Source organism: Arctopsyche grandis, chromosome 6 (genome assembly GCF_051622035.1).
Source record: "Arctopsyche grandis isolate Sample6627 chromosome 6, ASM5162203v2, whole genome shotgun sequence".
Taxonomy (NCBI): Eukaryota; Metazoa; Arthropoda; class Insecta; order Trichoptera; family Hydropsychidae; genus Arctopsyche; species Arctopsyche grandis.
In genome coordinates, this window is record NC_135360.1 from 20,196,688 (window position 1) to 20,218,437 (window position 21,750).

Sequence of the window (21,750 nt, forward strand, 5' to 3'; positions counted from 1 at the left end):
CAGCAATTTTTGAAAGCAAATATTATATATTTAGGGCTGCCTAGTGGCTCGTTTAATTGTTCTATTCTCACATTAAAACTGAACAAAAAATAAATAAAACACGTTACACTAAAAGTGTAATAAAACAAGTGAGAAAAACTATGTACATAAAAAGCGTAACAAACGAATCACAAACCCTTACTAATTAATCAACAAGAAAAATTGTACTTCTTAACAGTGATGGTATTACAATAAAAGAAATGACAAATAGGCAAAATCAAGTCATACAAAAAAGTATAAAAAAAAATTCAAGAGATCAAATAAACTAAAAATATGTAAATATACATACTCGTTGAAAAAGAAATAAATTACAACCTTGTTGTAGTAATATATTGTAATTAGTATAATCCTATTACAATAAACCAGGAGTCCCCAAATACAGTCAAAGGGCCAAATTGTGTCCACATCCACTTTTCGTTTGGCCCACAAACGAATCGCAAAACGCGCAAATTTCTACAAAAACCAAAAAACGGTAAACATAACACCCAATACATTTCTAAAATGTCTGGATAAAATCTATCTAGAATCTGGCCCAGCCTTCCTAGTACTTAAACATTCTTACTTAGTTTTCGTCATTAAAAATTTAGGTACCCCTGAAATAATCTAACTGATGATAAAATGACTTTCATCACGTTTTTAAATATTTAAAAACGTGAAGAACTTACACAACTAACATACATGCTACATGAGAACTGCATTACGCTATGAGGAATACATGTAGTGAAACATAATTGGTAAATTAATATGCTGCTAAACATATTCCACATAGAATAGAGCAGATCTAAGAATCAGTCTAGAACTTGATCTTATTGAAATAGATTTTAATTTCAATTTTTATCAATTTTAATTTTCATAACAATTAATAATAATAATATACATAATTCTTTGGTAATAAATTAAAAATAATTAACATAGAAAATTACGTTTTCCATTTATCAGCTAAAAGCAATAACAAGTAACTTGAAATCAGGAACAATCCACTGGGAATAGAAGCATATAATTTACGTTCCTTTATATCTACAAAAAATTATAACGATTAAATTGAATATTGCAATAAATAAAAATAAAAATCATACAATTAAAATTATAATATATCATAATTACCACTTTCATTCACATTTTTATCATATAGTGGTATCTTCTCAGTTGCCCAACCGAGACTCCTATCAACTGCAGCTTTCCATCGATTATACATAACATCGCGCTCTGAAATTAAATAAAGCATCTACATATATGTATATAAAAGGCTTATTTCACCACATTTCACATCAGACTGATGATTGTTCGTACAGACGTTACACCGACAAAGCACATGCGCAGTCTGTCAACTAACATCACACTAATTGTTCATACAGACGTGTCATAATGACAATGCGCAGTTTTTTATCGATGCTCACTTTTTATTAAGTACACGAATACGTGCACCTGGTTATTAGTTATGATAACAATCAATTAAAATTGATAAAACACAAAATGTTTCATTATATACCATCTTCATTCGTAGTTGGGTTAAAGGTGTCAGAAGGTGGTGGCAGACTAGCACGTGGCCAAACATCAACCCCTGACGCACTTCCGGCAGCCATTGCTGCACCCAAAGCAGAACTTTCTGACATAACAGGCCTCACTAATAAAGAAACATGTAAATAGATCAAAATTATCAAATGGGTTTGGTGCATCCGCTCTAAAATCGCCAGATTAACAGAACGGCAGCTTTAAACGTAATTGTCGTTTTCTCGAATAATAGATTGCACATCAGATGATGAGTAACCTTTCGATGTGTACAGATGCAATTATTAAAATTGAGTTGGATCTTTCTGGCGAGTTTAATAAGGCAAGATTCGGAACTTATCGAATCTTGCCTTATTAAACTCGCCTGAAAGATCCAACTCAATTTTAATAACTACCAATTTAATAATTGCATCTGTGCACATCGAAAGGTTACCCGTCATCTGATGTGCAATCTATCATTCGAGAAGATGAGAATTGCATTTAAAGCAGCCGTCCGTTAATCTGTCGTTCAATTTGTCTGGCGATTTTAGAATTATCAAATATAGAATCATTTTTATTAAAAAAAATAAATACCCATTGGAATTCCACACATATCAGCTTGAATCTGCATCAATGGAGAATTTGAAGCTAAAAGACCATCAACGAGCAAACAATCTATATTACGACCACAGTCTTTATTGAGTGATTCTAATATAGCTCGTGTTTGGAATCCTAGTGCTTTAGATGTGCTGCTAATTACATTTGAAAACCGTGTATTTGGCGACATACCACATATAACTCTGAAAATTTATGTATAATGTAATATCGCCTGATAAGTTATAAAGTATTAAATATATTATTATAGATAAAAAAATTTTTAACCCTCTGGCATCGTTGTGCCAATAGGGCGCATATAGTCCAGAAAATGCTGGTACAAAATAAACAGATCCTTCTTCATCCGGATCTTGTACTTGCATATCACTAGTTAATTTTTTTAAAAGACCTGTTTTTATGGTTTCTGCTCTTGCATCAAATCTTTCTATGCCGTTACCATTAGAATATCCTTGTAAGTTATCTGTCATTCCCAAGCCATTTTTCAGCCAATCTAATGCTATTCCTACGATTACATAAGTTTTGATTATTTTATACTATAAACTCATATAAAGTAAAATAGAAAAACTATACCTGCAATAATACCGGAACCTTCCAAAGCAAAATTTGTTGGAGCGTTAGGACCAAATTTATAAGCTACTGTTGTTAATAAACCATTTTTTGATCGAATTAAAGATGTTCCTGCAGATAAATAAAAATTTACATTAATACGAAATTGCATTTCAAATTAAAATATTATCTTACGTACCGGTGTTACACAGTAAAAATGCCCCAGCTCCAAAAGTACACTTAGCTTGACCAAATTCCAAACACATCTGTCCTATCAAGGCTGCTTGTTGATCACCCAAGCACTAAAATAGAATAATTCATACAAATTCTAAAATTTTAATACAAAAAAATATTTATACTTTCATTTACTTCTAATGAACCATCATCAAATTCAAGAATAATTTAATAAATTCCAGAAAACTTATTCGTGAAAACTACATTTACATAAGAACCGTATTACAAGAAAAACATACCTACCCCTGATATAGGAATTCCAGTTAAAAATCCAGTGAAAACATATCCATAAATTTCAGAACAGCTTTTAATTTTCGGCAAAATACTTATAGGTATTTCAAAAAAATCGCAAAGATGTTGATCCCACTCTTGAGATACTAAATTCATTAACATAGTTCGAGATGCATTCGTTATATCTGTAACGTGAATACCGCCTCTGCTACCGCCAGTTAGATTCTACAATTATTTTTTCGAATATTAGTAAAATATCTTCAACGAATCTATTAAAGTAGTATGTATATACAGAAAACATTTTTTAATGTATGTTAGTATGTATTACCCAGATGAGCCAAGAATCCACTGTGCCAACTTTGCAAGTTCCATTGGCAATAGCTACTTTAATAGATTCGTTGTTATGAAGTAACCAATTTAATTTTGGAGCGGTAAAATAAGCACTCATTGGAAGACCGCAACACGATTCTATAGCCTCTTTTGTTTTTGGTTCAATTTTTGATAATCTTTCAACCACACTAGAAGCTCTAGTATCCATCCATACTAAAAACATCTCAGTTATTTGTATATCAAATTTTAAATAAATAATCATTTCAATGCGAAATTCTGATACCCATCGCATTGTTTAAAGGCACACCGCTCGTTACATCCCAGGCTATGACAGTTTCACGTTGGTTTGTAACCCCAATTGAGACAATATCTTCTGGATTGATGTCCAATTTATGTAAATTGTCTAAAGTTATCTGTGAAAATCAAAATTTTTAGTACTCGGGTCTAATTAAATTTTCTCTATGCGAATTAACAATTAAACAATTAACCTCGATGCATTCCAAAACGCAATTTAATATTTCCATGGGATTTTGTTCAACCCAGCCATCTTTCGGATATAATGTATTGACAGGTATTTGATGATATGTTAACATTTCAGACGTATTCGCAGCAAATACCTTAAAAATGAACTGAAATTAATATTTGCACGTTTTTAGAATAACGATATATGCCTATCGAGTGTTATTTACTGTGCTATTGATATATGTTATGGTTGTGTATGCAATGTATGTATATACAATTGTGATTTGACATTTTACAAAGTAGGTGGATGGATAAGAAGACGGATCAGGTACCGTAAATCTAGCAGCATGGGTCGGCTGTTCAACGGCGGCCACTAAAGGACCGAACCGTCCGAACTGCCGCATAACGAAGGCTCCCAACCACTGACAGCCGACAGCCGACAGCTGACAGCTGAGCTTAACCTCACTCTCGTTCCAACAGTGCTACCACTGCTAAAAATATATGCTGTTCCTAGTTCTCCTTATCACTATTTTTCATTCTCCTTCACTTCTCGAGCACGGCTCCCAATCCTTGGCCGTGAAATCCTGTCACCAACCAGTGCAGCAGTCAATTCACTCATTCGCTCATCGGTCAGCTTTGCCCACGCTGAAAAACCTCTCGAAAAATTGTATTGACCTCTAAAATCAGCTCAGTCAAACCATTTAGCCCTCTCCGACACCACCAACATGGGAAGGATACAATAACGCTCATGCGGACGAGCGGGATCATATATTTTTCAAAATTCTTTATACATTATCTAAATACCTAAATATATGTGTATGGTGTTGGAGACAGATGCTGCGCATACCATGGACCGCAAGGTGCACAAATATCTTCATCCTCAAAGAGCTGGCAGCCTCAGCAAGACTCTCCACAACGGTAAACGGACTATTAGTCATATGTAAACCAGTCACAGGACAATCGGTTGCTCTAGGTCGGTCACACGTGATCACCCGTCACACTAAAACTGGTCACACCCTAAAATCGGTCAATCAGTTTTCTCGTGACTGATTTTAGGGTGTGACCAGTTTTCTCGTGACCGATTTTAGGGTGTGACCAGTTTTAGTGTGACGGATCATCATGTGTGACCGATCTAGAGCGACCGGTTGTCCTGTGACCGGTTCACATTTGACTAGTTATCACCGAACCTCCACAACATGTAGGGAAAGGGTTCTTTCTTACTTTGGCCACATGGCCAGGAAGAATGTAAAGTCTGGAAAGTCTGGTTTCTAAGCCCGCTTTAAAGGTCAAGGAATTTGACCCTTAGAGCCCTCAGCATGAGGCCACCAACCCCCCAACGAATACAGTCTAAGAGACCCTTTCGTCGGAGAACGAGACGGTTGTTCATGAATGTCGCACAAGAACAACCGCACATCACTGTTCTAATAAAAAAAACCACACTGTACATAACCGAGTACAAAATTAACAACAACGTCTGAAAAGTCTGGTTGCCACCGCAACGCTGGAGGGAAAGCTAGAGGACAAGAGATAGTCAGACCAGATAAAAGAACTGATGGGATGGTCCCTTAACGCTGCCTTCAACTTTACACAGAAATGGAAGGAGTGGAAGCGGATCGTCCATCGAATTCCAGACATGGATAACTACGACGCTCAGCATTGAACAAGAAGATACGCGCATGTATATACATACATACATAATTAGAAAAATATTAATACTAAAAATAAACGCAAATTTAAATGAAACATTGTGATCTTCGTAGTGCTTCCCCTAAATTATCTTGTGATATATAAATCAGGTTCGTGATGCCATAATGTTACATTTACATTACACAAACGGTAAACAGATTATTGTGCAAATTGCGATCACACGCACGTCAATCGTTGAAACAAAAATCGCGAATACGGAATATCCGGCACTCGAGTTCTCGTTAGTAGAATATTTCGCGTGTAGCTTTTGATTGATGTAGTTTTTGGGTGCCAGATGTTCCGTGATCGAGATTTTAGTGACGTGCACGAGATCATTTTTTGCTTCAGATTTCAAGCAATTGACAATGCTTTTGAGTTCTCAGAGACACGATATTTACAAAAGTTTGGGCCAAAAATATATATAAAGTATTGTCGCATGACCCGGCTTTCGGTGACAATTCCGACGTTTGACGTTTGACGTTCGAAGTCTGTCGTATGGTATTCATCGCGATCATTCCACTGCGGACGGTAAGATGTTTCGTCTGATGGGTAATGCGGTGAAGGGCGTGGGCCGTTTTAGCCATTTGGGTCAGTTGGATCAGTTGGGGTCCAGAGGAGCGTTCCATAGTGAAGAGAGCGCTGCCAAACTCGCGGCCGCTTCCGCTTCCGCTTCCGCTTCCGATTCCCGACCCAGCATCTTTGACAGGATAATCAAGCGAGAGCTGCCGGCAGACATACTCTTCGAGGACGAGCGATGCATTGCGTTCAGCGACGCCACTCCTCAGGCGCCTGTGCACTTCCTTGTCGTGCCCAAAACTCGCATTCCTACCCTCAACGATTGCGGCATCAAACATCAAGCGGTAAGCCCCTGAAAACTTTACACTCCCCTTCCGAAACACATTTGAATGAACCTACATAGCTCAATATAAATCCCCAACTTTATTTCATTATTTTTGTACAATATGAACGTCATGCAAAGTTTCCACAACCGATCGACTCGACCGAAATTAATAAAAAATAGTGATATCATACAAGTACCAAATTAAACATATAGGTAGATTATAATAACATAATATTTTTGCTCAAACTGGGACAATTTTGAGAATTTGCTCGATACAGAAAGTTATTGCTTTCTATGCGATTTTGGATAGAAGTATATTCAGCTAACTACTTATGATTCAAAAAAGCTAAGTAATGGAGTGGTTAACAAAAAACAACAATTATCTAGTAGTATTTTTTAATTAATAAGTGAATTTAACTTATTATCAAAAATTAAATAATATTTATCATTAGCGTGAATTTTCTTCAAAAATTCTGTTATTTTTAATCGTGTTGAAAAATTCACTACAACTCGGTTCAAAATTTACTCTGCAACGCAATAAATCTTTTTCAGTTGATTCAACCATTCTACCTCTCTTCAGATCATACGTTATTCATTATTGAGTTTTTTTCCAATATTCTAAATATCTTTTTTGCTTCTAAAGGTATAAATTTATCATGGCTCAGTTTTAATTTCTTTCCTGTTGGAGGCATCAATTGATATTGTCACAATTTTTTTTTGTTTAAGTCTTCACAAAGTTGCCGAAACAACTGTGTCATTAACAATGAACAATTTGATTTGATCAAATTAGATGAACAATCGACAGGCTTGAAGCTGAGATTGTGAAATGCAAAATTGCTTCTTTAGCAGCTATTCAGGGCCGTCAAGAGGGACCCCGAGCCCTGGGAAAAATAAGTTCGGCCTCCATGACAATCTAAAAAATAGATCTTTTACATACATATATGCATTTTTAATTTGCAAAAAATCTATCAGTACTATTAGAAAAATACCTATATGTTGGTTGCTATTTTTTTTAAATAATTAAGTAAGAAAGTATGATATAATAGGTGTGATTTCCGTCACGGGGCCCCTCGAATAGTCAAGACCCTGGACTTTTTTAATTCATCAGTAAATTACACAGTTTCTTTTTGGCATATTGGGGGTTAAATTAATTTATTTTACAGTACAAAATTATCGTAAACAACCATATCTTCAAACTGGGACAGTCCCGGTCAAAGCGGGACGTATGGTAAACCTACATAGAGGCGAATAGATACAATACAAAATGGATCGTGTATAATGTGCATATAGACAATTCAAAACAATAGGCGTTAACATCAAATTACCAGTTCCACCAGTAAGCAATGTCAAAATATGTATTTCCTTACAATTAAACTCGTCAAAATCATTCGTGAAGCCTGCGTTAAAGACACTGATGGTCACTGAAAAGTATAGAAAAGTCAACTACCATCTAAACGTTACCAAACGGTAATTGCAAATATATACATACATTCATTTTATACTGGATGTATTAGTCTACATGTTAATTTGGTATGTGTTAAACCTGTATGTATCAATTTTGTATTATTTTTGTATGTATTTTGTGTTTATTGATCATATGTAGAACCAGCTAAATGAAGTAAATTATTTTTAAATTTTACGATTTTACTTTTACATTTTACAATAAAAAAATCCCAACATTGCGGTTTCTCATGACGTAATAATTAGATAACAGAAAATGACACAGTTAATATGTAGTTATCAATATTTTATTTTGTTTTCAGTTAATATCCCATTTGATACTGACTGCTAAAACTCTGGCACAACAAAAACTACCTGATGGTTACCGATTGGTCATCAATAATGGCAAAGATGGAGCACAAAGTGTATATCATTTACATATTCACGTTCTTGGCGGAAGGCAAATGAGATGGCCACCGGGATAATCTGAGCCCTCTTCGAATTTTTAGAAATTGGTTGTTGGCTTTGTTTTATTAAATTGTTTATTTTACCTTTTTATGCAAATTTTGTTTAAATTTAAATAGAATAAAGTTATTAACTTTAGCCAAAATGATAAAACTTTTGAGAGATAGGGTAATATATGTGTGTATATAGCTAGAATTTTAATGCTGTTACTGTGATAATATTAATTTCTAAGCTTAAATGTAAATTTACAAAAAAATAACCTAATAAGGTGTTATAATATATAGTTTCAAAATTTTGATGAAAATGCAACACTGAGGGCTACACATCTACTCCAACTATTTTCCAACTTTTTAAGATATTTCGATTGACATTTTGCTTTCCTGTAGTCGTTTTTTTTTTTGTCGAAGCGGAGCTCACTAACCCACTCTATTGACCCCATGAACCGCAGCTTACCTCCCAGAACTGCTTTTATATTGCTTCGGGAGGCAGCCATTCTCGTCGTTCTCCAACATCTTTTCTTCTCATTGGCATTTCCATACTCCCCCATTCTCTTGTGAGATCAAGGGTTCAGGGCCAGTTCCTTTAAGCCGTTCCGGCTCGGCTTCTTCTTTCTTTCTCATCACTGTGGACGTAAACTCTTCTACCACCCTCTGAATTATTTGTGTCCCAAAATAATTAAAAAAATAACAATTCAATGATTTAATTATTTATCGACACTTTAACAAACATTAGAAAATAAATCTGCAATAATCATTCTAACTTGGTTTGCGTTTACATTAAAAACATCGAAATCATAAGTAGCAGTACTGAGTGCATTAATGGTGGAACTTGCACTCCAGACAAATGAACCCCTTTCATAATTTGAATAAACATTGGGTACATAAAGGAGCTCATTATATATGGTCGCTCTATATAGAGTCGTATGCCTCATAACTGAGGATCGTGACTATGATGTATGGTTAACTAGTTGCTTCCATTCGTTTCTGGATTCAGCCAGACGAAGATTTGCCACTATGGTAGAGCCCATCGCTGTACATAGTTGGTCAGTCCAGCGTGTGGGGGATCTGCCTCTGCCTCTTCTGCCCTCCACGCCACCAACCACAACCAACTTTTCCAGACTATCTTCACCTCTTCGTGCAATATGACCGAAGAACTGTAATACACGTCTCAGGCAAATTGTAGATAGTCTATCCTTGATTTTTATTTCCTCAAGGATGGACGCATTTATGCGCTTATCAATTTATTATTGCTATTGTCAATTGCTATTTGGTATACATAATGATAATTTGTACAATAATTGAGGACAGTCAATCGAGCTGTTCAGAATATTCAAAGCTGTTAAGATATCAGCTATCTCTCTCCTTTTAACAAGTGGAAGCAGATGCTTTAAATTTACAAGAATCCTCATAGGATGCACAGTTTAACCCAAAACAACATTTTATAGTGACAGTGAGGGATTCGTAGCATTTTTTGACTCACTCCAATACGCCAGGCTTTAACCTCTTCTCCCTTATCCACATCTCAGCATGGCTGCGTCGCACGATCTTACAATAGATGGCATCCAACGTAGGTTTCACCAAATCGTCGCCTTCATCTCCACCGTTTACCTGTCTGAGGACTCGGGATTCTTTGCTGAAGGACCTATGGCTGGTGAGTAGTTGTGTAGTATGATGAATAGTACTTTTTTTAAGCCAGTCTGAAATTGATGGGATCAGGCGATGGATCCATCTTTCCTTTTCTGCGTTACCAAGCGGATTTGCCACTCATGAGCTCTGTGCGTGCTGCTTATCTTGCATTCCTGAATTTCTTATGCCTATTTTCGTGGACTCTCTTGCGTTCTAGTGCCAGAAGGTCAATTGGGGGTACTCCGGCCATAACGAGTACTGCACTGATGATTGATAAGTACCAAGTCAGCCCGATTATCTTCTGCCACCTTATGCATAAGGTCCTGAGCAACCTTATGCATAAGGTTGTTAGGGCCATTTCGATTTGTTTGCAATTCTTGTTTCGTGTCGGTATATGGAACACTTTTTTGTGCCACTGCGGTGTTCAGTGTCGGCTCCTTCTTGGTTTTTGCAAGTCAGAACAAGAGTGTGTTCTGGCAGGTAGCTGCCTTATGACTCTCTTACCCGCATCTGAAACGTGTCTCACGATGTGAATTACTGCACGTCGTCAATCTGTGGCCGGCGCCCTGGCACCGATAGCACCTCAGAACGCTGATTCTTTGGCGTACCTGGCACCTCAGGAATCCTATTTTCACCTTCCCTACCTGCAGTAATTGAACTCCAATTTTGGCAGGAAGGCTAACTATTGCTAGTTGAGTGCCTCTCGTACCGGCTTTCAAGAATCTAATTGGGACATCCTATTTTTTCAGAGCGCTGTTGCTCTCACATAATGCGGTAACGATGTCGCTTCCTTATTCGCCTTCCGGGATGCCGAGGATTGTTACTGTCTCGATTGGAATGAGTCCTCTCGCAACTTTTGGCCTTCCCAATGCTCCAGCTATTACCCCTGCCAGGTCCGCTGGATCCTTTGAGCCTCTTGCCAGCTCAATAATGGCGTCGCCCTTGCGCGTCTTGCGGATAGATGGTGGTTCGTATCCGATCCCGTCCGGTTTTACTTCCCGGAGCACTTTTACCATCTCTGCGTTTTCTTTCCCGCTTTCCTGATTGCTGATGAGGACAGCATCTTTCTTGTAACGGGGCTTTCTTGGTTGAAAAGTTTTTTCCCTCTCCTTGTATTTGTCCTTGAAGATACCTGTGCCCTGCCGAGTGTGACGTCTACTTTGTACCAAGTTCCAGTCGGTTTCAACGATGGGCACTGCTGGTTCAATGATGGCAATTACCTTTTTTAACCCCATAATTGCGTTTTCCGCGTATTGCAGGCTTATTTATTTATTGTACCGGACGGATTTACGCGCGCTTATCTGATCTCGCGGGCGAAGATCTAGAGGGCGTTTACGTCGTTCTTCTTCCAAGGGGTCGGGTTATATGGAAACGTGGACTAACCTTGGGATACAGTTATATATAGTCGGGGAGGTTCCTGACTGCAAATCGTCTCGTTGATAACAGCTTCCTCGTGGTCGGGAAGCTGGCTCTGCGGTCCTCTGGTCGGTCGGTCCTCTCACGGCTGAGGTTTCTCCGGAAACGGCGTGATGAATACAGGGGACGTTGTGCTGGAACTCAGGGGAGGGAGTGATGCTACACTCGACCTCACAGCGGTTCTTCAGCAATATGGTGGTGGATCTCTGGGCCCCGTCTCCCCGTGGAGACGTGCACAGGAGAGATCTTTCCCGGATGACGGCTGGCGGTAGAGATAACTAATCTCGAAGCGAGCGCGCCTATATGGCGCGCTTTTCTGTGTGGCCACTCGAAATAAAGGGCGAGTGTTGCCCTATGGGACGATGGGGAGAACGTCGCGTTACAAAACTTACTTAGGATAGCAGAGCAGTCGATGTCACCTCGTAGTATCCGTGAAATTAAAGTTATATCAGCTACGTTGCGACGATAATACAATCCGCGTATTGCAGACTTATTCCGACCCTCAGAGCACTCCGCCTCTGCACTCCAGCCATTTTCCGCCTAGTGCGCTCCACTTTAAGGGAGTCACACCAGACGGGAGCGCCGTACAGGAGTATAGAGTGGACAACCGAGTTCAGGAGTTTCCTCCTAACACTCTTAGGCCCACCCTCATTCGGCATGAGGTGGGCTAACTGACAGGCCGCCACGTCTGCCCTGGCGGATGCCCGTTCCACATGCTCCGCGAACCTGAGTTTCCGGTTGAGCTGGATTCCCAGGTATCGCACCGAGTCACGGAACGGCACTTCAAAACCATCCAGCTCCTATTTCGGCGGGCCGAAACCTCTTCGTCTGGTGAAGAACACTACCTCCGTCTTCTGGACTGCTAGTTCCAGTCCAGCGCGATTTAGCCATATCTTCACCCGATAGAGCGCGTCATTGCCGCAGATATCCACGCTTCGGAGGGATTTCGCAACTACCATGATTGCGATATCGCCCGCAAAAGCAACGGCGCTGGCACCCTCAGTAGCGCGTCATACATAGCGTTTCACAGGACTTGCCCGAGGACACAGGCCTGCGGGACGCCCGACGAGAGTCGCCGCGAGGAGAGATCGCCGGTAGTTCCGCACCGATACTCCAGCAGTCGGTTTTCAAAGTAGCTCTATAGCTATCTCGCCAGGTAGCGGGTCACCCGATGGTCTTCCCATGCCGATCGTACTGTTCCGACGACATGGTTGACAACGTCAATCGTTGATCGGCCCCGCCTGAATCCGTATTGAAGCGGGAAGAGTCCCGTAGCGTCATCTTCAAAGAACGGCTGAAGTCTCCGAAGAGTCAGTCTCTCCAGGAGCTTCCCGAATCCATCGAGCATACACAGCGGCCTGCAAGAGGACGGTCCCACCTCAGGGCTCTTCTTAGGTATTAGCACAAGCTTTTGCCTCTTCCAAACCCCGCTGAAGATCCCCTCCCGCAGACACGCGTTGTAGACGTCGAGTAGGACATCGGGGAAGGCCCTCCCTACCACCGAGACTATTTCGTTCGGGACTCCATCCGGGCTCGGAGCTTTGTGGGCCTTGAGGCCTTTCAGAGCCCGATCCAGTTCGCCCTTTCGGAACAGCGAGCACTCTTCGCCATCAATTGGGACGTCGAGCGCTCGCGTTCGCTCCGGGTGTTCCGGAAAGAGCCAATCGACCACAGTTTTCAGATTCTCCGGGTCGTCGAGGTAGGGATCGGCCGACCGACCGCGCAGTTTCTGTCGCACTATTTTGTACGGTAGTACCCATGGATCGGTGTCAACCATCTCACACAGCTCCCGCCAGCACCTCCTTTTACTGCCCTTGAGTGCCTTCCGCGCATTTCGGTACAGTTCATCCGCCGCCGGGGTGTGCCCCACTCTCTGCGCAAGCCTTCTGAGGGCGAGGCAACTCTTACGGAGCTCAGCTATGGTGTCATTCCACCAGTACACCGGCCTCCTCGTAGCGCCCCTCCCTCTTCTAGTCATTGCAGAGTCACACGCGCATTTGGTTAGCACGCCGAGCGCCTCTACCATTACCCGGTAGTAGAGTAAACTGTGCCACCGCCAGCAGAAAACGTCTCTTCGAGTGCCAGGACATCGAGACTGCGGATGCCCCAGCCGGTCTCGTTGGCGATTGAGCCCCCGCGACCAGCCGGATCACTTACGATCTCATACCAGATGTACTGGTGGTCGCTGTGGGAGTAGTCGTCCATGACCTTCCAGTTATTGATTCTGCCGACAATGCCGTCATCAGTGAATGTAACATCAATGGTGGAGCCGTCGGCTCCCCTGCGAAACGTGAACTCATTGCCCACGTTTGCCGGGGTCAACTGGAGGCTAGCGGCCAACTCGCTGAGGAGGATTCCCCTTCGATCCGTGATTGGAGATCCCCAACTTACCGACTTGGTGTTGAAGTCTCCGGACACTACGATAGAGGTTCCTCTCTTGACTCCTCTGAGATCAAATTACAGACGAGCCAGATCGTCTTCAAACCGTGGTAGGTCCGAGTTTGGGGAGAAGTAGCAGTTGTAGAACCGCAGACCCGCCAGTTCAACCCAGACAAACCCACTCACTGCCGGATCGGATGAGCAGAGCACTCGATGCCGCGTCGAGGGAGCGTAGATCGCCGCCGTGGCCGAAGCATCGGAGTACCAGGAGCTGGTCCTGTTCCTCCACTGCTCCGACACGACAACAATGTCCGCCGCCAACTCGACGGACTTCTGTAGCAGGAGATCCTGAGCGGCCCGGCAGTGTCCCAACTTGATTTGGAGTATTTGAATCATGTTTTTTTTTTCCACTCACCCGCTTTCTCTGCAATAACGCCTGTCTGACTTCCTCGCACCATCCGCTTCCTAAACGATGAGCAGCACTCCGGCCCGCCTTCGCGCAGAGAGCACAGTGCGGCGAGTCGCCGCATTCCGCCGCTCTATGCCCTGTCTTGCCGCAGCAGTTGCAGAGCAGGGATCTGTCTTCGCCCCTGCAACCGGCAGCAATGTGCCCAAAGGCTCGGCAGCGGTAGCACTGCTGCAGGTCTACTTTTTCCCGAACTCTGCACCTGACGAGGCCGACTCGTACGCGACCCTCCTTAAGCAGCGCGTCAGTCCCAGCGGTGCAGGGCAAGGTCACCGTACAGGTGAGCGTACCTCAGGAGGCTGAGCGCAGCTTCTGCACTCGCACCTGCTCACGGCACGTGGTGCCAAGCACCTGTACGAGGGCATCCTCTACATCGCGTGATTCGAGACCCTCATAAAGGTCCCTGACGGAACACAGGCGGGTGGGGAGCGACCGTCGGACCTCTGCCGTTGTTCCCGCAGCCTTCCGACGTCTTCCAGGACACCGCCGCTGCTCTCTCCTCCTGCCAAACGCAGGATGAAAGTATCCTTCGCTTAGATTTGCTTCGTTCACCGCCTTAAGTATGCCCGCGTAAGAGAACGGAGTGTCAACTGTGACCTGTGAGCCTGTGGGCCTGATCACAATTGCCTCCGTCCTGAACTTGGGCTTTTTGGGTTACAGCGGTGGGGGTGCGTTCTCTTCTTCTTTTCTTTTTTTTTCTCCTTGGGTGCGGACCCGTCTTCGTCCTCCATTGGCAAAATGCTGGAAGCCGCTTTCGTCCTCAGTGTTCCTCTCCTCCCAGTGTTCATCTTCCATTCAGCATCTTCAGTTTGGGCATCCGCATCTGTCGTTGCCACTGGCACGTTCTTGATTGTGATGGCAGTATCACTGTCATTTCTCTCCTCTTCCATCGACTTTATCACCAAGTTGTAGATTTCCGTTATCTTCTCTGTAATTAGCGACCGTGTGTTAGGGAGTAGTAACTTTATGAGTTTCTCCACGTCCTTTTTAATTTCTTCAAATGCCTCCCTTTTGGGCTCTTTAAACTCGGAATTACTGTTGCTTGTAATTGCAGTTGCTGCTTCTACCAGCATTGGTGTCACATCTCTGTTAGAGCTTCTTTGAAAGGCAATTTTTTGGAATTCTGCATCTTTTTCTCTGATTTCATTGCCAAAATTAATTATATCATTATTGGTGAGTTTCGTTGCTTTATGTTGATTTCATTTAATAATTTTCAATTTCAGTCGAAATTTGGCAACAACTAAGTTATGGTCAGATCCGCAATCTGCACCTGGATATATCTTGACGTTATGTATCGATGATTTATATCTAGAATTTATAAGTACATAATCGATTTGGTTGCGATGACGATCCCCAGGGGATATCCAAGTTTATAATCGCCTAGGATGATGTTGAAACTAAGTATTCATAATGGACATTTTATTTTCAATGCAGAAGCTTATAAGTTTCTCTCCTCTCTCATTTTGAATAACCAATCCATATTTACCCACTCTGTTATCAATGTTACTATTATTACCGACTTTGGCATTAAAATCACCAAGAATGATAGCCATTTCTTTGTTTGAGATCTTCGATAATGTATCGAGTAGTGAAGCATAGAGCGCATCTATTTTACTGTCTTCGGCATCTGCAGTAGGAGCATATATTTGAAATAGTCCACAGTAGTCTACTGTACCATAGTAGTCGACTTTAAACGATTAATACGTTTAGCATTGACAAAGTTCCAGAATTTCTTAGGATTATTAACTATGGATCGTTCACAATCTGTCTTAAACACTATATGCAGAACTGATTAATTTCTTAATTTCTGTACGTAAAATACGGAAATTATTTAGGACAAGATTGCTTGATTTTTTCCAGAGTTTATGCGTTAGATATTTACTTTCTAAAAGATGAATAATTTCTTTAGTAAACCAAGGCGGATAAATCCTTTTACTCGTCGATAATCGCTTTAACCGAAAACAATCATTAAAAATCGAATATAAAATGTGATTGAAATTGAGAGGGCCAAATTAACATTTTTGCACTCATAAACTCGCTCCCATTGACAATTTTACAGAGAATATTATTCAAATATTTGAAATCAACAACCTATTTAGAACAGAAGTATTAAGACAGTTATTAACTAGACAAAGTGAGGAATAAGTTACAGTTAAATTTAAAAGAATATCAAGAGCGGGTTGATAGCTGTCTTCTGGGACCAAAGAATCGAGTGAATTTGAAATACTAATATTGTGACAATCTAAATTTGTTAATAATAAAAACCAACATGGAATTATTAATAGAGTTTCGAATTGTATTAATTTGTTTTAAATTAAATAAAGATAACTTAAAACAAATTTAAAAAATTAAGGTCATCAGGAAAACAGACGAATTTAGATTAAAATCTCCATATATAAAAATTTCTTAAATGTGAATAATTAGATACTGGAAAAGCTAGCTAGCAGCATAGCTCGGACGTTAAGCTTCTGCTTACCGTCAAGAAGGTGCCGGGTTCTATCCCTGAATGAAAATGAATTTTTCAGAGTATGCTGTTGGTCAGACCTGGATTTGTGACTCCAGGTTGATCGTTTCCTATCAGAGTTTGCCAATTTTCTCTGATTTCATTGTTGAAACGGTTCCCGGAAAAAAAAATTGGCTAAAAATCCTTCCTACCTACTATGTCACCACTATTTGAAATTTGATGGATGTACAATAAAAATGTATGTACAATTCATAGCTGTCTCGTTAATTTGCGAGTTTTTTCAGTGTCTCGCAATTCAACGACTTATAATAAAAAAATTTTTTTTTTTTTGTTTTACGATTTGTCTTGATATATCATTAATCATATGATTAGCCATATCCGTGAATTCATCATAAGCGTTAAAATATCTGCTTTCATGCATATCTCTCTCTTGTTCATTTTCAAAATCACCTAAATTTATACCTAACTGTGCCTCTTCGAATTTTCCTTTATAAGTTTCCACAAGTGATACCTTACGCTGAATTACACCCAAACTTGGACAATCTTTTAATTCTTTTATAGCCTTTGACAGAATTACATATGCTTTGGATCTATTTTTTTTTAATACTTCGTAACTAGCCTTGATGTTGTGAAAAAAAGTAATAATAATAAAATAACTTGATTATTATAGATGTGTGAAAATGTGATGTTTCGCTTTATTCGGTTATTGTTGTAATGTTATGTATTTTCTAGAATGTTGCAAGTATAAATTGTTGTAAAAGTATACTATATCTATTTTATCGTCGTGACATTTCACTTACGAAATTTAAAGTAACTATTCATTTATAATCTATATTTATTCAGTAAATTTACAGTTTTACTAATTTAACTTAAAAATTTTAATTGGATTCCTAAATTAATTTATTTATCTCGTACTTATATGTACATACATATGTATAATTGTCACCTGTTTAAAATGACAAACATGTACATGTAATCGATCTACGCGACTCACGTACAATATTTAGAACAACGTGACAAATCTGTCCCAAAAGGAGAACTGTTCAATATTCAAATTGAACAACAGAAAACTATTTTAAAAAATTCCATATTCGCACGAAAGCGTGAAATACTTAATAAATACCTAATACCGCTCAAGATCATTCACATTCACGAAGTCAGAATTGAGGGTATTAGTATTTAAAGTTACTGGATTTCTATGAAATTCCCAACTCGTGAATCTAACAAAGCTCAATATTCACGAAGTCAGAATTGAGGAAGTTAGTATTCAGAAGCAGCTGAATATTCGCGAACGTGAACAACAATCGTAACTTTTCTATATAATAATTTGAATTAAATGATAATACAAAAAAGAGAAACAATCGTTCACGCGAAAGCATTCATGGAGGAAATAATTTTTTTTTTTTTAATGTATTTAAAACTGTATCATCGGTAAAATTTTTGGCAACCCTAACGCACAGAAGCAGAAATATGTATACACAATGGAATAAATGTGACAATAATTCGGACAGAAAGGAGTGATCATTGACTTATGTTGGCTCTTGCAGAAAAAATCATGCAATCCGGCTCGAAGGACCATGGAAAAATGTGTAATTGTGGTAATAATGACTCCTTTCTGTTGCTTTTACTTTCCTTTATTTGAAGAAATAGAAGAGGGACTGCCGGCTGGTGTTTGGTGATTGGCACATCACCTATCGAATATTTAACTGATACTGATATTAATTCATTGTGCACCGTCGGTAGCCCTCTATTTATACATTTGTACTAAATATTAGGTGGGGAGCGACCATAACAACATGAAGATTGTCCAGATACAATTTGTACATACATGTACATACCTGCTATGTCTACATAAATTAGTGACTCGGCTTTATCCCCACCATTGTGGTGACAAATCCGCGACACCACAAACAGTTTGCTTTCTTATATACACATATAAGAAAGCAAACTGTTGCATCACCTCTGCGATGAATTGTACTCCATTGTCGGAGATGATTCGCCGCGGTAGTCCGTACCGAAGGAGAATCTGTTCTATCAACACTTTAGCGCACGCCTCCGCGGTCCCGACTGGGAGACCGAATAGTTCGACCCACTTACTGGCCACGTCCTCTACCAGAAAAATCCACCACTCACCCTGCTTGCCAGCAGGTAGCGGACCGAAAAGGTCGATGGCTAGCACCTCGAAACGCTGAGCAGGTACGGGGGTTTGTAATAATCCGGTAGGTTTCAAGTTGTCAGGTTTGTAGCGTTGGCATTCCACGCAGGTGCGGACGTAATCGGCGATGTACTTCCGCATTCCAGGAAAGTAATATCGCTGGTGCACCTTGCTGATGGTTCTCGCGGTTCTGGTCCGGCCGTAGGTGCGTCATGCAGCTCCTTCATTATGGTTCCGCGCATATTAACAGGTACCACCAGTTGAGGCTCCTCCACTTCTACATCGGGGTTGGTTTTTTTTTTTCCGGCGGGGGGAAATCTTCTAGAAGACACCACCGACGTGTTTAATTCCGGTGGTAGTGTGGGATTTTTACCCACTAAAACCCCCCTCCTCTTCAGCTACCACCCGGCTACTAATTAAGTATTGCTCAAGGGTGGCAGCCAGGATAGCCATCTAGGCTCTCGTCATTTTACAAAGTCCGACTTCTTTTCTCTCGATCGCGTTCTGCCTGTTCTTTCTCCCGCATGATGCATACTGCAAACGTAGTGCACGCTGTCCACGCCTCTGCACTCTCAAGCATAGAGAGAAACACATCGGGGTTGAGACGATAGAGGACGCCTTGGGTCAGCAGGTAACCCCTCTCCGTCCAGCGAATTGCGGTCGCTGGGTCTACGTTCTCCATATCCCGAATGATCTAGGTGACTTCCGGGTCAGCTAGTTGTTCGGAGCGCAGGTCCGTTGCTCCTTGGCGCGGCAGGTCCAACGCGAATCGGTCGTAGTGGGGTCACAATTTGGACGACTTAACGTGTCGGCTACTACGTTCGCCTTCCCCGGTGTATGTATACTCGTACCGGAGATCAAACGCTTGCCCAACGTACCAGGCTACCCGTCGGGGACTTGAGCGTCATCAGCCACCACAGTGGTTGGTGATCGCTGCCGATGACGACCGCATGTCCGTCGATGTAGCCGCGAAATTTCTCCACGGACCACACCACGGCGAGAGCCTCTCTCTCTGTTGTGGAGTAGTTGCGTTCAGCGGGAATCAATAAGCGGCTCGCGTATTCGATGGGTCGCTCTTCACTTCCCTGTCCTTTTAGTATGACGGCTCCTAATGCATAATTGCTGGCATCGGTTCGTAAGACGAACGGCTGTGAGTAGCTTCCACCTTTTCCGGGTCCGGACGTATTCCTTCCGCCGAGATTATGTGTCCCAGGAACTTCACCTTTTCTCGTACGAACACGCACTTCTCCCGATTCGCACGTAAGTTAAACTGTCTCAGGCGCTCAAAGACGGCCTGTAGGTCGTCCAAGTGTTGCGTCAAAGTTTCTGACATGACGAGTAGATCGTCTAAGTACGCTAACAATAATACGTCGCGCTTCAGACCGGTCCGGAACCGGTCAATCAACGGTAGGTGCCATACGGGGTGGTGAATGCCGTCTTGTCCCGATCGGCCTCCACCACTTTGACCTGCCAGTAACCCGCCTTCAAGTCGGTGGTGCTCAGGTAGCAGCCCTTCCTCGTTGACTGCACCAACTTCGTCGATCAATGGGAGGGGGTAGCTGTCCGTTGTGGTGATGGCGTTAATGCGCCGATAGTCCACGCAAAAACGGACTGATCCTTCTTGGGGATCAGCACTACGGGCGACGTCCATGCGGAGTCGCATTCTTCAACTATGCCGTCGACCAGCATATTGTCTAGCTCCGCTTTCAGGATCTGTTTCTTTGCGGGCGTGAGACGGTACAGTGGAACAGAGATGGAGGCGCTCGTTCCGGTGTCGATTGTATGAGTCGCATGTTCCGTGGGTGCTCCCCCTGGCATGAAAATGTCTTCATGCTGATGAACCGTGGCCTCTAGCTACGACCGCTCGTCCGGGCTTAGCACAGCTCCTTCGTCTTCTCGGAGATGGCTCACGGCGGCACATTTCACGTCGGTGCGGTCGTGTTCGTACTACATGGGGTAACGGGTTGTTGGGTCACGTCCAAACCCCCACGTGCCATGTTCGTAGTCCATGAGAAGTCCTGCGACCCTCACGAAGTCCATGCCCAGCAAGGTTTCTCCATTGCGGGCATCCGGGAATATCATGAAGGTAGTAGGTATCGTGCGATGTTTCAGCGACACCTGTAACTCGGCAAGGATCATCTTCTGGGGCCCGCGAACTCCATCGGCCAATTGAAGACGTTGTAGGATGCTGCTCAATCATTTTTCCAAAGGGGTCTTCATCAGTTCTTCTACAGGGCTGTTTTTCGGCCCTTTCAAGAGGTTGATATTCATTCCTTTCAGGGAGCTGCTCTTCAGTTCTTCTACAGGGCTGATTTTCGGTCCTTTCAACCAGATGGGACAAAATCGGTGGTGAACCAAACCGATTCCCTTCGGTCTCAGTGGTGCTAATTACATATATACGCTACCATTAAGCCAAACTGCTGAGTTTTATGATCATTCCGCTCCGGGTTTTCCTTATACGATCCACCTTACATCCAGTTACGGTGGTTCTATTTTTTAAGAATATCCGCATATGTATTTTTTTCGCTTGAGTGTTATCGCTTCGTTTTTTGGGCGCGGTATAGTTGCAATCTTCTCCTAGCGCTATATCCGTTACCAGACGATGGCAATCAAGTTTTCAGTTATGATTTTATTGGCCACCGCCCGGAACAATGCAGTGGTATTTTGGTTGAACTACTGCCTCGGGTTTTTCAGCCAAAACGTCCTTCTTCAGGGGCCTATCATTTCGCACATCTTCCCTTGAATACTGAGATGCAGGAGTAGATATGTATGTATCAGGGTGTCGCATTACGTGACTAAAGTATTCAAGTTTTCGTCTCATGGTGGTGTTGATGATTTCTTTTGTTTTATTCATTCAAGAAAAAACAC

General features: G+C 41.7%; 2 protein-coding genes and 1 long non-coding RNA gene across 3 annotated transcripts; 2 read left to right on the forward strand and 1 right to left on the reverse strand.

Moving 5' to 3' along the window:
- Nucleotides 1-958: 958 nt before the first annotated feature.
- On the reverse strand, nt 959-4,349 carry LOC143912642 (glycerol kinase 3-like). The gene is made up of 12 exons (XM_077431938.1): nt 4,278-4,349; nt 3,972-4,100; nt 3,767-3,896; nt 3,482-3,696; nt 3,166-3,378; nt 2,888-2,990; nt 2,713-2,820; nt 2,410-2,644; nt 2,122-2,327; nt 1,529-1,663; nt 1,144-1,245; nt 959-1,056 (listed from the first exon to the last, which is right to left on the reverse strand). The coding sequence occupies exons 1-12, from the start codon at nt 4,347-4,349 to the stop codon at nt 959-961; spliced, it is 1,746 nt and encodes a 581-aa protein (XP_077288064.1).
- A 1,710-nt stretch (nt 4,350-6,059) lies between these two features.
- On the forward strand, nt 6,060-8,798 carry LOC143913812 (putative HIT-like protein Synpcc7942_1390). The gene is made up of 2 exons (XM_077433824.1): nt 6,060-6,491; nt 8,236-8,798. Exons 1-2 carry the CDS (start codon nt 6,165-6,167, stop codon nt 8,395-8,397), a joined length of 489 nt encoding a protein of 162 aa, XP_077289950.1. The 5' UTR covers nt 6,060-6,164; the 3' UTR covers nt 8,398-8,798.
- On the forward strand, nt 8,661-15,814 carry LOC143913813 (uncharacterized). Its single transcript, XR_013260772.1, has 2 exons — nt 8,661-10,027; nt 15,318-15,814. It is a non-coding gene; the product is annotated as an uncharacterized LOC143913813 (long non-coding RNA).
- Nucleotides 15,815-21,750: the final 5,936 nt, after the last annotated feature.